The following is a 16067-nucleotide window of genomic DNA, read 5'->3' as shown; positions in this document are numbered from 1 at the left end:
ATAAATAATTTGATAGAAATGTCCCTAAAAAAAGTTGAATTTGTTAGGATTTGTTGAACATATGTGATAATCTTAAAAAAAGATAAACAAAGATCAGGAGAGATATTTTATAGCGATATAAAATTTAATATTAGTTGTGTCACTCTAATTAGTTTGAACATTAAAATCTAAGTTCAATGGAGGTAAAGACGAAATCAATAACATAAACACAGATAGTGTTTGGTTGAGTTACATGGTTTTGAAGCACTAACAACATAACAACACTTGATAGGAAAATATTAACATCATTTTAAAAAAACTAAAAACAAACATACTATTTTCCTATATAAAGTGGTCACAGAGACAACATTAGTATATTTTATAGGCAATTAGATTTACCTGTATTGTTTTCTACAATACTAAGTGAAAATCATGTGCTATTATTTAGAAATGATCATTAGCATTTACTAAGTGGAAAAAATTTGTTTATGTTAGTTTGAAAAAAATGAACTTTTACTTGGAATTGTAAAAATAATACAACTTTAAATATGCCTGAAGGTAACGTTTTTAGTATATCACAACCATTTGGACTATGACAGATTAAAGTTGCAACAATTTGACAACAATGTCTTAATAACTTAGTTTCTAACCAAACAAAAGTAGATAAGGTATATAATTACTTAGTTTTTAAACATGTAATATTATTCATTAAAAATATTATTCAACAACATATCTTAATAAGCAAGAGAAGTTACCTGCTAAGAGGTAAGATGACATTTAAATATAGACTTTTGGTTTGCTTGGTGTTATGAACATATCAAAATGAATGGATTGAATGTAACCTTTATACTATGAATTCAATACAACACTTCAATATTTGGCTTAACTGGAATGTTTATGAAATCAACAAAATGTATACCAATGACACCCTTTCAAGAATTGTGTACTTTTATTGTCTGATATACATTAGCACAAACGACTGGTAGATAGCTTTTTAACTCTGGGAACTGCAACATGTCAGTGTCTAGACTGCTCTAGGAATTGCAACAGGTTAGTGTCTTTTATCCATAGGTTTTACACCACTTTTGCTATTGACATGTCTACATCACTATCTTGATATATTCACTTATTCTTTATCGTGCTTCTCTGCACCGGCTGCCATAGAGATGCTGTCAATCACCAATAAATGAATGTCAAACCATATTGTTGCATCTCAATTCTATCAAACTAACAACCAATTCAAATTCAACTATTATGTATTGTGTTTCTCATGTATATAGCAACAATAAACAAAATATAAAATCTGAAAAATGGTTAGATTGATTTTTTGTTTAATTGAGAAGTTTCAAATTAAATCCCTATAAGTAAAAGCAGTAGTTGGGTTGGGTCCTTAACTCCATATAGTTTCTTAAGAACAATTAATTGAGTATGTATCAAATAGATTTGTAGGAGCCAAACTGTGAACAATTTAACTATGGTGGTGACTATCCTGACTTATGAGGTCTACCCTCCATATTCACATTCGTTGTTTCATCATCTGTAGATCCGCTCATACTTTTTACCCATACCTCAGCATGCCAATCAATATCAACATACTATCAAGTTCATAAAATAAGATTACGGGAAAGAAAACAATTTTAGTTATAAAATTGAACAGCATAAGCAAAAAGACACTAAAAAAATTGCCTTTTATTGAAGCTCAAGCATTCTCCTGTAGTTATTTTTAATAAATGCAGCCTTCTAAGGTATCTTTTTATCTTAAACATAATCAACACTTACTTCAAAAAGTAAATATAAATCTTTCAAATAGAGAAAATCCTTCATAAACATGAAAATCATTTTCTAGAATAAGCTCCAGAAAAAAACTATGTTGTTACGTGATATACATAAAGTACATACATAAACCTTAGTCTCTAATCTTTATTCATATATCAAGACATGCGAAGATAATAATTTACCCGTTTGAAGGCCGTGTTCAACTTAACAATCAGAGGAGCATCAGTTTTCTTTGGGGTTGCTGTAACACTCATTTCAAGCTTTTTATACCTTGATAAATAGAAGAGAAACAATTAATATATATACTACTAACTATTTATTCCAAGTCACTACTTTATAAAAATGACAAGTTTATGAATCTTTATAAACATCAATAGAAATGTGCTTAACAAAATCACTATCCCTGAAAAGTAAATATTAAAATCAGTCTAAAAATCACAACTTCACAACTTTACAATAATCACATGTTTATAAAAATCACATTTTTATGAAACTTTATCAAAATCACTAAAGATATCACTATAAAAACCACAACTTTACAAATTTACAGATGATAATCACTACTTTCTCCAAACCACAACTTTACAGATGATAATCTAAATGAAAGTTTAACATCAGTACACCATATTTCAGAAAAGAAATTCAGTAAAACTAGTTTTGAAACAACAACAAGAACCCAAAAATCGCGTGAAGAACATCCAAATCACAATAAAAAGTCACAGTGAAGAAGAGAGAAGGGATAAACGTTAGATGTTATAAAAATCAAAATAAGAAGAAAACATGATGAAGAAGAGAGAAGGGAGAATCGTTTTTGTGTTACCGGTGAAACTCGGAGGAGCTTGAAGAATTTGTGGCAGGCTTTGTGTGGAGAGAGAAGGGAGGAAGTAGAATGAATGTAAGAGTGAGAATGAGAGAGGGAAATGAAAATGAAAAGTGTGTATGGTTATGTCTACCGGGTGGAGGAAAATTTCAAACAATATTATTACTCAATGGTTAATTTGGTGTATGGAAAGAACCAATAGCAAAAATGAGAAAAGTGTGCCACTTGGACTAATAGTGAAATATGATTGGTGTAAGTGAACTTTGATTTAGCAAATTACCAAAAGGGGCATTTTTTTGTGCAAATTAAAAATCACAAAAGGGTAATTAAGGGTGTTAATAGGCATGTTATATTCTTAGTTAGGTAGTTGATTTCATGGAGCATTGTACAATATTGGGGGCATTAAAGACTTGGAAGGAATTTCACAAAGATAACACACTACTTACAAGTATGGCTGACATTATGCATGAAAAATATAGTAAGTATTGGGAGGTGTCATAAAGATGAACAAGTTGGTATTTATTGCTATAATTTTTTATCCTCGACGTAAGTTTCAGTTTATTAGGTGGGGATTGGATAAGTTTTATGAGAAGAAAGTTGTTGATTCTCTGTGTGATAAGGTAAGGCAAACATTAAACAAAATGTTTAAACGCTATAGACTTTTCGTAAGTAAAGGCCAAGACGAAAGTATTGCACAAGAAATAGAACCATCTGAATTTGTTACATCTTCTGATCATATGGATGATGAATTTGAGAAGGGCATGGATCAAGATTCGAATTTAAATAAAAACAAAGTGGATTTGTATCTCATGGAGACGAGGGAGAAGAAAAGTCCATATTTTGACATCTTGAATTGGTGGAAGGTAAATTCCACCAAATACCCTACTCTTGGTATAATGGCTAGAGATATCTTGGCTATGCCAATATCTACGGTTGCTTCGGAGTCTGCTTTTAGCACATGGGATAGAGTTCTTAGTTGTTATATGAGCTCTCTTACACCACACAATGTTAAAGCTTTAATATATGCACAAAATTGGTTAAGATCCTCCCCTTTGAAAGTGAATATTGAAGAGCACTTGGATGAATTGGAGAAGCTTGAACAAGGTGTATAATGTGTATCTATTTATTCATTTTAGACGTGTATTCATGAATCTATTTTATTCAATTGTTTGTTTTGTCTGACGTGTATTAATATATTTGTTTCATTTTTAGGAATGGCTTCGATCCCATAACTAAATGAGGGACTTTCTGACATTGAATATGATTAATAGACGTGCTTGAAAAAAAGTATATTTTTAATATTTGTTTTCTTTTAAATCCATGTTTAATCCTTTCTATATACCACAAATTGTTGGGGTAATTTGAAATTATAGAAGTTAATACTTGTATTGGATTCATGAATTAAACTTGGAATAATAGTTGTCTGTATTTGACTGAATTTTGTATTTGTGAACAACCAGGAATGAATGCTAGAAGACAACATGAAACAATATGGAATGGTTGAACTGAATTTTGAATGGTGGAACAAACAAGATGGTTGAACTGAATTTTGAATGAATGATTGAATTTTGAATTCTGAAATGTCTGTGAATAAAAAGAAAGATTTAATTTATGTATTGATATGTTTGATAATGTAATAGAAACTTGGTAATGTAACATAAACTTTATTTGCTTGGTATTGTATCATGGTGTATGGACCGTTAACATTCTTGAGGAAAACTCAAATTATGTTCAAGTTTTGAAGATTTGGTACCTTTTGCCATTAAGTGAATTGGTATATTATATTGGTTTGTTTGTACAGTACATAACATATGTTAGAATAATGGAAATTGTAATTACAAAGAGAAAGAGATAATAGAGAATGTAACGGGCGTTGTACAGTACATAGTATTATGCTCACAAACATGAAATTCTAACATGTGGTAGGAGTTGTTTTAGTTCATTTTCTGGTTATGATTAAATAGATGTTGCTTTTGTTGTTTTAGTGGAAATGGTAATTTAGTTTTGTACTAAATTCATGATACCATTTGAAGATGTAGACTAACTGTAGAAAAAGTCTTGTAAAAAAACAAACCAATCGAACCAATCCAAACCACATTAGTTTGGTTTGTTTTTTTAAGTCAACCGAACCAAATTGAACTACACGTTTTGTTCTCTTGCGGTTCAGATGATTTTTAACGTCAAAACCGTCCAAATTGCACCATAAACACCCTTAATCTAAGTTATCACCATAAACTCCTTCATCAGAAGCTTCTTCTGATTTGCTGACGTCACATGCTCATCTCCATTCGGTTCCATTTCATGGTTCGGAAGGTTTCTAATTAGATTTTCAAGGCATAAGGTATTCAGGTCTTTAACTTCCTGAATAGATGTAACTTTAAGTCAAAATCTTACAAGAAGACTTCTCAAAATCTTCTTAACATGATCTGCAGAAGTATAACTCTTGTTCAAAACCTGAAGGCCTGATACAAGAACTTGGAACCTGGAGAACATGGTTTCAATGTCTTCACCATCCTTCATTTTGAAGAGTTCATACTGGTGAACTAAAAGATTGACCTTAGCTTCTTAAACCTGTGGATTATCTTCATAGGTAGCACATGATGATTCAAATATAGTCTTGGCAATTGACTTATCTATAATCTTTATGTATTTAGAGTGAGGTAGAGAATCAACAATAATACCTCTTACTCTGTGGTGTTTTATGTACACTTTCTTTTGAGCTGGTGTGAGAGTTTTTCTATTAGCAACCATCCCCACACCATTTACTTGAATATTAATGCCATCATCAAGGATGTTCTATAGCTCATCATCAAGCCCAGTGACGTGTGTGTACATTTTTCGCTTCCACCATTCAAAGTGAGTTCAATCACCACTGAATGCAAGTGGTTTAACTGAATAGTAAGTTTTTTCAGAAGCACTATAATTATGTGGAATACTAGTGCTAGTAACATGACTATCACCAGTATCTCCCATCTAGTTTACTTTTTCTTTTCAGGATCTCTTTATGTACCACTGTTAAGTGTTAAGCACAAATCGTGCTCTGATGCCAACTGAAGGTTAGAAAAATACACAAGAGGGGGGGTTGAATTCTGTATATGATAATTATTGCCTTTTCAAAAAAGCAACTTCTGGATTTGACTAACTTCCAATTCTAAGCTAGAGTATGCAGCAACAGAATAATTAAAAGTGCATAAGCAATAAGTATATCACACACAACAATTATCCCGGTTCCTCTATAACGAAAGTAGTTCCGTCTCCTTGTTACACAAGAGAGTTTCACTATAATCAGAACCTGCTTACATTTTGCTCAGAGACACTAGTCCAAGACTTCCTGCTCAATCTCACTATAAATAGACTTATTTCCTAAACCAGCTATTCAAGACTTCCTGCTCAATCACACTAGAAGGATACTTCCTTGCCTAAATCAGTCGTTCAAGACTTCCTTGCTCAATCACACTAGAAAGAGACTTTCTTTCCTAAACCAACTATTCATGATTTCCTTACTAAATCACACTAGAAAGATACCTTTTCAAATTCTAAACAAATTGTTTAGAAATACAACAAGATCTACGTGATATACAACCAATCCGAGGTACAAATAATATAACACACACAAAAACCTCGGTTCTTGAGATGTATAAGATATATATATATATATATATATATATATATATATATATATATATATATATAAATATATATAAGTGTATGAAACTCTCAAGACTATGTGCAACCACAACAAATATGTACAGAAGCTAAGAGAGGGAAATAGTTCATATTGTGTCTTCTTGTTATATTATCTTATTACTTCTTTTGAATCTTCTACTCCTTATATATAGGGGACAAAAGAGACGTTGGAAGCTTGCTTGCACAAGCGTCTTTGCTGAAGAAGCAATTTCCAAGAGAGAGACGTTGGAGTTGGTATGATGAGGATCTTCATCTTTTGAATAATTGCTTTATCCATTGTGTCTTTCTTAATTAAGGCATTCATAGGTATGCTAGAGTAGACTGAATAAATCATGTCAAGTTGCCTTTCTTTATAATATGTTTCCAAGTGTCATCGGAAGCTGAGATTCCAAGTGTTGAGTCATCAAATTTTGATCCTTTTTAATCTAATTCATATGCTTCTCTTTATAAGCTATTTAATAGGGTCAAAACCAAGATAATTTAAAGCTTATGATCCTGCACACTTTAACAAATGTTAGTATACCCAATTGTTCTTTATGTATTTTGTTATCATCAAAACCCAAGAAGTATGAACAAATTTTGTTCCAACATTACCCTGTTGCATAATGATGACCAAGGGATCATGGGGGTTGATGCTGAGGGCGTCTTCCTCAGAAAATATGATGTTAACCCCCGCTTTCCCTTGGGAGCTTTTGGGGAAGCCAGTGGATATTACATTTGCTGCAAACATATGCCTTGTGTATTTCCTCCAAAAAAATATAGAGTTACTTCCACCGATGAAACCTGCGGCGGTGGTGTTTGTGTTGTAGATTATGGTTTTGTCGGCCATCTTCTGAGGGAAGATGGAAAAAGTTAGAGTAGGAGTGTGACCCATGTTAGTTTTTTCGGGCCCACGATCGACACCACTGTACTGGCCAAAAAGTACATGTGTATACGCCTCGTCTACAAGGAGAGGGAAACCTTAATATCTTAGTAGGTATATTATGTTGTATGGTGGTAAGGGTTTGCCTACGGTGGTGAGAAGCCTCGTATGATGGTGTTTTACGGTGGTTTTAAGAGTCCTACTAATGTGAGGTGAGAGGCTCTGAAAATGAATGTTGTGCTTAGGTTAAACGTATGTGGGATTGTGATCTGTATGGTTTAAGATCTGTCTATTTCCCCTTGATAAATATATGTATTTATAGAGGCCTATATGACCTAAGATTCTCTTGGGAATGGTCACCGTCCACTCAGTCAACAACGAATCGTTGAATCCCTATTTTCTAGGAAGTCATGGGTCATTTATTGATCCTAACTTCTCTCTGCTCTAGAAATGTCTTATCCAAAATTTTTAAGATCGACTAATCCGAAAATCATGGGGCGAGGCGATACCTCCTATGGACGACACTCCAACATCACATAAACAAAAATAATATTTTTATACGGGAAAAAAATATACTATTGATCCAAATATTTATTGTTAATGATACCTAAACAAAAATAATATTTATATACGAGAAAAAAATCTATTATTGATCTATATATTTTAAATACAAAAAATGATATTTACGATCCAAATATTTTTGACTCAAAAATGGTATACGGGAAAAAATCAATTATTGATCTAAATATTTTTATATATGAAAATTTACTATTGATCCAAATATTTTTGTAAATGACACCTAAACAAAAATAATACTTGTATACAATTTTTTTTTATTATTGATTTGTATATTTTTTATTAGAAAATGGTATGCGGAAAAAATATATTATTGATTTAAATATTTTATATACGAAAATTTACTATTGATTCAAATATTTTTGTAAATGATACATAAACAAAAATAATATTTGTATATGGCGGAAAATCTAGCATTGATCTAAATATTTTTATATACGAGAAATGGTATTTATGATCAAATATTTTTGATCCAAAAATGATATATGAGAAAAAATCGATTATTGATCTAATATTTTTATATACAAAAAAACCGATTATTGTTCTAAATACATTTTTTTTCTTTTTTAATCTTCTATCTAAAGTAAATGTATTATGTAACAAATGTGCGTAACGGACCAGAACCCGTGGGTATGCACGAGTTTGTTACTAGTTTTCTCCTTGAAATGAGATGTATTTATAGAGACCTATAGGGGTGGACAACGGGCCGGGTTGGGCAGTTTCGGGCCCAAAACCACCACCCAACCCAACCCACGGTTGGAAAAAACAGGCCCAATTCCGCCCAAAATTTGTATCGGTTTTGACGGGTTGGTTTAAAACGGGTTGCAGGTGCTTTCGGACGGGCATTTCGGGTTATTGGGTTACTTCCAATTTTAAGCCAAATAATTTGTTTAGCTTTTTTCTTAAATTACTTTCACTAATTTTAAGTCAATATATTACAATATTTTATTTTTGGCCCAATTCAAAAGTGCATATCTCACATCCAATAACTTCAAAAATAACATAAATTATTACATTTATATCAAAATAATAACAAAACAAATACATTTATTAGTTCTTCAATAAGCCACCAACAACCTGAAAATGATAAAAATTAAATTCAACAAAATGTTAGAAAAAGACTAGTCAAAAATATGAAAACAATAAAAACTAAATTCCATAAATTCACATTATTTAATGTTGAATTGCAGTTTCTGTTTTTACCCCTCTCATTTAAAACAATGTTCAAGTTAAAAGTTTTCTCATTTAATATTATCTTTAAAAAATTAGGACTGTCATTTTACTTGACATGAGATGTTTCTTTAACATGTTTTGGGAAAACAATTAGAGAAATTAAGATTTATAAGATATGCAAATATCAATTAGATGAGAAAACACAAGGTCATAAAAAAGAATCCAACTGTAATAATGACTGCATAGTCAAGAATTTTGAAGCATAAGCTTTATAGTGGTATCAAATTGAACATTAGATAAATATCAACATACATAGGCAAAGATAGAGAAAAACACTAAAAGCATTGTTTCAAAATCAAAGGTAAAAATTAATGGTTTAGAAACAAGTGAAATGGTTATACTAGCTTAAAGTTCAGAATCTTCTGGTTACAATCTGCTGCAGAATAATCAGCATAGATGCTATACAATTTTCCCAAAATTATTCAATGGATTTTCAAAGCCACCTTTCTGATATAAAATGTATGTTAAAATTAAAAGGCCCTGTTCTTGATATAGAGTTTGCTTAACTTATAATAAGTGTAAATCTTAATTTCTTACTTGAACAAAATCCACTATTAGTCAAGAACCATGGCATCCATATCCAAATTAAATTTCACATTCGAAGTTATAACCCATTACAAATAAATTAACTAAATGAACTGACAAAGAAGTAGTCCGCTTCAAGATTAAGTACAACTAAAAAAATCACATGATAAAATCAGCTACTAATACATTCAATTAGTACATCAATTTTTTCGACAAAATAAATATAATAGACAAATATAATTTACCTCTTAAGTCTCAAGTCTCGGCAACCTTTAAATCAATAACCTACACAATGATACAACCATTTCAATAACAAATGGAAATGAGTAGAAAATTAATATTAAAATATGTTAACAATGCACAGAAAAGATGAAGAAATATAAAATCTTTACACTTTGTGTGGTTCAAAACAAAGACAGTGAAGACAGATAAATACTATAAAAAAGAAAATAAAAATTACCTTTTGTTCAAAAAGAATAAAGATGCAACTATTGTCCTTCTATTCTTCTGGAACATAAACAAAAGAAGAATAGAAAGATGTTGAATGATTAAGAATGGTGTAAGTGAAATAGAATATGAAAGAATAAGAAATCAATAGAAACGAATTGGAAATGGAAAACATTTTGACATATTGGAGAAGATGAACATGAGAAGAGGATTTAAGATGGGTATGATAGACGGCGGCGGATGGATGGCGGCTAGGATTAGGGTTTGGATGTGAACAAGAGGGAAGGGATGGAAGCTGAAGAGAGAGAAGATAAATAAAAAATGAAACTCTCGCTCAGAGTTGTGTACTAACATAGTAGATGTAAAATGAATAAAATAACATTACTCGGTCGGGTTCGGATACCTGCGGTGTTATTTCAATGAACCGAGTCCGCCCGTCTTAACCTGTTTGAGGCCGAAATTCAGGCCCGCAAGACCGCAAACCCGTTTCAAACCAGACCGTTTTTGTTTTTTGTTTCGGTTATTGCGGGCTGGGTCGGTTCTCGGTTTTCTGTCCAGCCCTAGAGACCTATATGACATAGGATTCTCTTGAGAAGGATCACCGCCCACTCAGTCAACGGTGGATCGTTGAATCCCTATTTTATAGGAAGTCATGGGTCAGTTATTGACCCTAACTTCTCTCTGCTCTAGAAGTGTCTTATCCCAAGTTTTCCATGACCGACTAATAGGAAAATCATGGGGCGAGGCGATACTTCATATGTTGGGGTGGCAAAACGGGCGGTGGCCCGCTGGGCCGGCCCGTGCACCCGCCAAAAAATAGCGGGTTGGGTTGGGATATTGGGTCTGCCGCCCACCAAAGCCCGTCCTGCCAAAACCCGCCGCCTCACCAAAGCCCGCCTCACCTATTTGTTAAGCTCGTCTCGCCTTAAGTCTGTCTTTTTTTAGTTAATTCTAGAAATTCAAATTCTTGATGGTTTTATTTTATACATTTATTTGTAAATATATACAATATTTTTTTAGGTAAAATTTATTTAAAAGATGCTTTGTAAAAAATTATTCTAAAAAATAAGTGAGAAATTTAATTGAACGGTAAAAGAAGACTATAAATCTATTAAAAAAATGAAAGAAAAATAAATAAAAAAATAGGCGGACAAGCCTGCCGCCCGTCAACCCGCCACCTTGACGGGGCGGGTATGATTTCTATGCCCATTTTACTTAGCGGACTTGTCCGCCCCGCTCGCTTTTTGGCAGGCTTTAGACGAGGCGGGGCGGATGGCCCATTTTGCCATCCCTACTCATATGAACGACACTCCGACGTCGCCTCTTATGGGGCGGTCTAAAGGCATTGCCTTAGGCGAGACGTTTTACAATTATAACACTACATGGACACTAGAAAATCCCTATCAAGTTTTATGTTTATGTTGTTTGGAAAAATCTACAAACTCAAAGGAATATCAATAATCAATGGTCATGTTATAAACTACTCAAGAGAAATATATTATCAATGTTGAAGGGGTTAGAAAAACTATATGGTTAAGAAGCTAGGGATCACTTAAAAATATATGAAAATACATTATGATAATCAAAATGTCGTTTACTTAGCCAATTATCAAGTGTATCAAGAAAAGATAGAGAATACTAACATTCTTGTGCACTTTATAAAAGATATGATGCAATCGAAGAAGATTATGATTTAGAGGAGAATCAAACAAATGTATTCATTAAATCAATGGCTAGATCAACGTTCAAGTAATATTTGGACTTGATCAAATTTGTTGAAGGGTAATTCAAGATTTGAAGAAAAAAAATTAAATAATAAGGATAAATTAACATCTCCTACCATTTAAAAATTTAGATGAAGAATTACAAAACTTAAAAACCAAATTTGAAAATTCACGAAATTATAGTGTACTTCATAAAAAATACAATACATCCAAAAACATAATGCTCCATGATAAAAAAAAGAAAAATTGTATCTATTAACTTGATTTAATTGATACTAATAATCAATTAAAATTGTTAGTTTTTATTTGTATATTATTTTCTAGTTATAAATTCAATAATATTTTGGTCATTTCACACCATTAAAAGAATACTTAATTTTACATGAGAATAAAACAAAAATAATTTTAATTGCAATCAATCTAGATTCTACTCATATATAATATATCCTTTCTATATTTTTTCTTTTCTTTTCATTGCTTTTTGTTTTTTACCTCTCTCTTTTTATCTCCCCTTTCACATCTCCCAATGACCAATGAGATTATGAGACAATGGTTATCCCTTTTTTCTCCAAAAACGAATCTGATTTGTTCCTAAACCTCAGCAACCACAAAACATTGTCCTAATATAAGACAACAAACACAACACACAAACTCATCACTCACTCCAAACTAAGTCACTTCCACTTCATCTTGTTTACATCAATGGCCATCAAAGACAAAGAAAAGAAACTCTTTGTTTCTTCACCAAGAAACTATGCTGCAGAACTCAAATTTCTCCTCACAACATTACTACTTCTATGCACCATTGCCACTCTCCTTCACTTCATTCCTTCTTCTTTCACTATCTCAGCTTCTGATCTCAGACTATGCATCTCAAGAATCTCTCAAACCCCTCCAACACCATCACCACCACAAGCTTCTACCATTATCCATGAAAAACTCACTACCAACAACACCATCAAACGTTTCTTCAACCCTTATGGCTCAGCAGCCTATAACTTCATCACAATGAGTGCTTATAGAGGAGGACTCAACACCTTTGCCATCATTGGTCTTTCTTCAAAGCCTCTTCATGTTTATGGAAATCCCACTTATGAATGCCAGTGGATCCCTTTCACAAACACTTCCTCAGAGAAAATCATCACAAATGGTTACAAGATTCTCCCTGATTGGGGCTATGGCCATGTCTACACTGTTGTTGTTGTGAACTGCACTTTCAATGGCACAATCAATGGTGACAACAATGGTGGAAAGTTGATGCTTTATGCTTCAACATCAGGTGGTGGTGACAGAAGCTTCAATGCTACTGATAAAATGGAAGTTCTTGTTGAACAGCCCAAACTTTTGGATCATACCCTTTATGATTCAAAGCCAAAGTTTGAATTTTTATACTGTGGATCATCTTTGTATGGGAATCTGAATCCACAAAGGGTAAGAGAATGGATAGCTTATCATGTGAGACTATTTGGGCCAAAGTCACATTTTGTGATACATGATGCTGGTGGTGTTCATGAGGAGGTTTTGGAGGTTTTGAAGCCATGGATTGAACTTGGCTATGTTACATTGCAAGATATTAGAGATGAAGAAAGATTTGATGGATATTATCATAATCAGTTCATGGTTGTGAATGATTGTTTGCATAGATATAAGTTTATGGCTAAGTGGATGTTCTTTTTTGATGTTGATGAGTATATTTATGTTCCTCCAAAGAGTACTATTAAGACTGTGGTTGATTCTCTTTCTGAGTATTCTCAGTTCACAATTGAACAGATGGCTATGAATAGCAAGGTTTGTCTACAAGATGATTATGGAAAAACTTACAGGTATGTTTTTGCATCTCTTGATTTTGAGTTTTTCTTCTCCTTTTAATTTTACTTAAATTAGATTAGACTAATAGTGTCATTCTGCATATTTTTGTCGTGATTCTGTCAATCTCATTGTAAATCAAAATATACACATGTGTGTCTGGTGTCTGAATTGTCAATATTGTCTGGGACTATGTGACATACAATTATAGATTATTATAGATCTTGAGATATAGTTTTTTATCCTGATTCTGTCAATCTCATTGCAAATGCAAATCTAAATATACACCGGTGTCTCTGGTGTCTGATGCGTCAATATTGTCGGTGTTTGTGATATACAATCATAGGTTGTTATGGATCTTTAGTTTGAGTTTGGATACTATTTTTTTCCCTTGGATTTAAAGGGGACAAAAATTTGTATTGTTGTGGTGTACATGAATTTGGAACTATTAACCCATTCCTATGATATTAATTTTGTTTTACATAATGTACCAAGACAGGTAAATGTGGGACATGTTTGACCTTTGTGGTAATGTGATTTGTTTCTAAATTGAACCATATATTAATAAAATAAGTAAATAAACAACTATATAATACAGTAATTTGGTCCAACTTGTTCAAGATTCTTCCAACATATGTTGAAAGTTCAGAACAATTTTTTATTCACTCATCAATGTCTTCATCAATAAGATAGCTGCACAATGTTCAAAATCATGTGAATTTCAGGAATTGATGGTGATTCTCCTGATGTTTATTTTTACTGATTTTTTCATGTTATCTTTTGATTAGAGCCATAATGGTTTTGTCCACAAGTGAGGTTTGATTATGACAGCTTTGTAGTTTGTAGGTATAGAATTCATTTTGAGTATTTTAATATTCATAGTAACAACTACCAATTAATTTGGTCACAGTCCCAAACAATAGTTGTTAGATCTAGCTGTCTAAGTGTTAGTTGCTTGGTTTTATTGCACAAAATTGTTATAAGATTCTGAAAATGAAAGGTATCAAAAGGTAGCTAGCTAGTATAGTGATGGTGATTGAGTTGTATAATGTTGGTTTAAATATGTTTTGTTTTTTCTCAGGTCATTCGTATTTGAATGAGATGATATAGATCTCTTTCGGTTTCATTTGAGATTTTGGATTTATTCGGTTCTATGTTCTTAAAATATAATAATGTTAAAATTTTTTGAAATTGAGTTTTGCCGTTTATTAGAACCAAGTTTTTAGAAGTTCTGCATAGATTAATCACAATTTAATTACGATAAAAAAAATTGAGGTCTAATTTAATTACGATTTAACTATTATAAGTAGAGTGCGTCATTAACAGTCCTACCGTCTCCTATAGACCTTATCAGCTCGAGAGATTAGTTTCTGAACGTAGATGCAGAGTAAATCATGTTGATACTAAAAAAATATGTTTATTATGCAGAAAATGGGGATTTGAGAAGCTTGTGTATAGAGATGCAATAACAGGCATTAGAAGGGATAGAAAATATGCTGTTCAACCAAGAAGCCTATATGCAACAGGAGTCCACATGTCAGAAAATTTAGATGGAAACACAACTCACAAAACTGAAGGTAGGATCAAATATTTTCACTACCATGGAACCATAGCACAAAGAAGAGAAACATGCAAGTTGCTAGTGAATTCTACAAAAATCACTTATGAAAAAATTCCTTATGTGTTGGATACTACAATGAGAGACATTGCTGGTGTCATCAAGAAATTTGAGCTTAAGATGATTGGATCAAGGTTGCAAAATACAAAACAATGATTCATACCTTCAATTATTATTATTTTTTTCTTTATCTTTTCCTTTAAGGGTCTTAAATATAAAGTTATTCAATTTATCTTTTTATAGGATAAAAATCATTTAAAGGTTCTTTCTTTTCTTTTCTGTTATGTATTATAGCCACTTTTGTTTTTTTACTTTTGAATTAGTATAATAATAGATGTATAATTCTTTTGTGGTTCTAAGTTATTTTTTATATTTTTATTTTTACTTTTATTATATGTTGTATTTTGTAAAATGATAAATAAAGATGAATTGTTGAACAATCTGTCAGTGTGATCCCCACTTTCTATACATCATATTGATGGTTGCCAATGTGATATGTTGCTTTGTTTATGTGCATCTTTTCTTTTCAATAGTGACATTATTGAATTTGTGTACTCTTTTGCTTTTTATTTTGGGATCCTTATTCTTCTATACATTTTTATAAAAGCATCCTCTTTTCCTTTCTTTCTTTATTTTCTTTGAAGTCCATGTTTTTTTTTTCTATTAGTTTAACTATTAAAATTTTAATTTTTAAATCCGCAAATCATATCCCAGCTCATCAAAGTCGATATTATTAATTTGAACATTAGTATAAGAGTTACTTTGACTCTTACAATTCTTACAATTATATGTGTGAATTTTTAATAATTATAACTATTTTGTTTATGGATAAAAAAATTATTCTTTAAAATTGAATAAATTGAATGCTATGGTCTCTTTCTATGATGTGATATTTTTCTATAGTTTCATATTTTCTTTTTATTTCTATAAAAAAATAGAATGGATTTTTTTTTTTGAGTTGTTGGTAATAAAAAGAGGTAATTGATGAAAGGGATAGCTTTAGGTAAAGTCAAA

The 16067-nt window shown here is 31.8% G+C and overlaps 1 protein-coding gene and 1 long non-coding RNA gene across 2 annotated transcripts; one reads left to right on the top strand and one right to left on the bottom strand.

The window, feature by feature from the left end:
- Positions 1 to 8534: 8534 nt before the first annotated feature.
- LOC131633648 (uncharacterized) lies at positions 8535 to 10456 on the bottom strand. The gene is made up of 3 exons (XR_009293371.1): positions 9919 to 10456; positions 9704 to 9743; positions 8535 to 8777 (listed from the first exon to the last, which is right to left on the bottom strand). It is a non-coding gene; the product is annotated as an uncharacterized LOC131633648 (long non-coding RNA).
- A 1685-nt stretch (positions 10457 to 12141) lies between these two features.
- Positions 12142 to 15491, top strand: LOC131633633 (galactan beta-1,4-galactosyltransferase GALS2-like). Its single transcript, XM_058904330.1, has 2 exons — positions 12142 to 13452; positions 14864 to 15491. The coding sequence occupies exons 1-2, from the start codon at positions 12332 to 12334 to the stop codon at positions 15207 to 15209; spliced, it is 1467 nt and encodes a 488-aa protein (XP_058760313.1). The 5' UTR covers positions 12142 to 12331; the 3' UTR covers positions 15210 to 15491.
- Positions 15492 to 16067: the final 576 nt, after the last annotated feature.

This window comes from Vicia villosa, unplaced genomic scaffold (assembly GCF_029867415.1).
Source record: "Vicia villosa cultivar HV-30 ecotype Madison, WI unplaced genomic scaffold, Vvil1.0 ctg.001158F_1_1, whole genome shotgun sequence".
Classification (NCBI taxonomy): Eukaryota; Viridiplantae; Streptophyta; class Magnoliopsida; order Fabales; family Fabaceae; genus Vicia; species Vicia villosa.
Note: the sequence above shows the minus strand (reverse complement) of the source record. Positions and strands in the feature narration are given on the sequence as shown.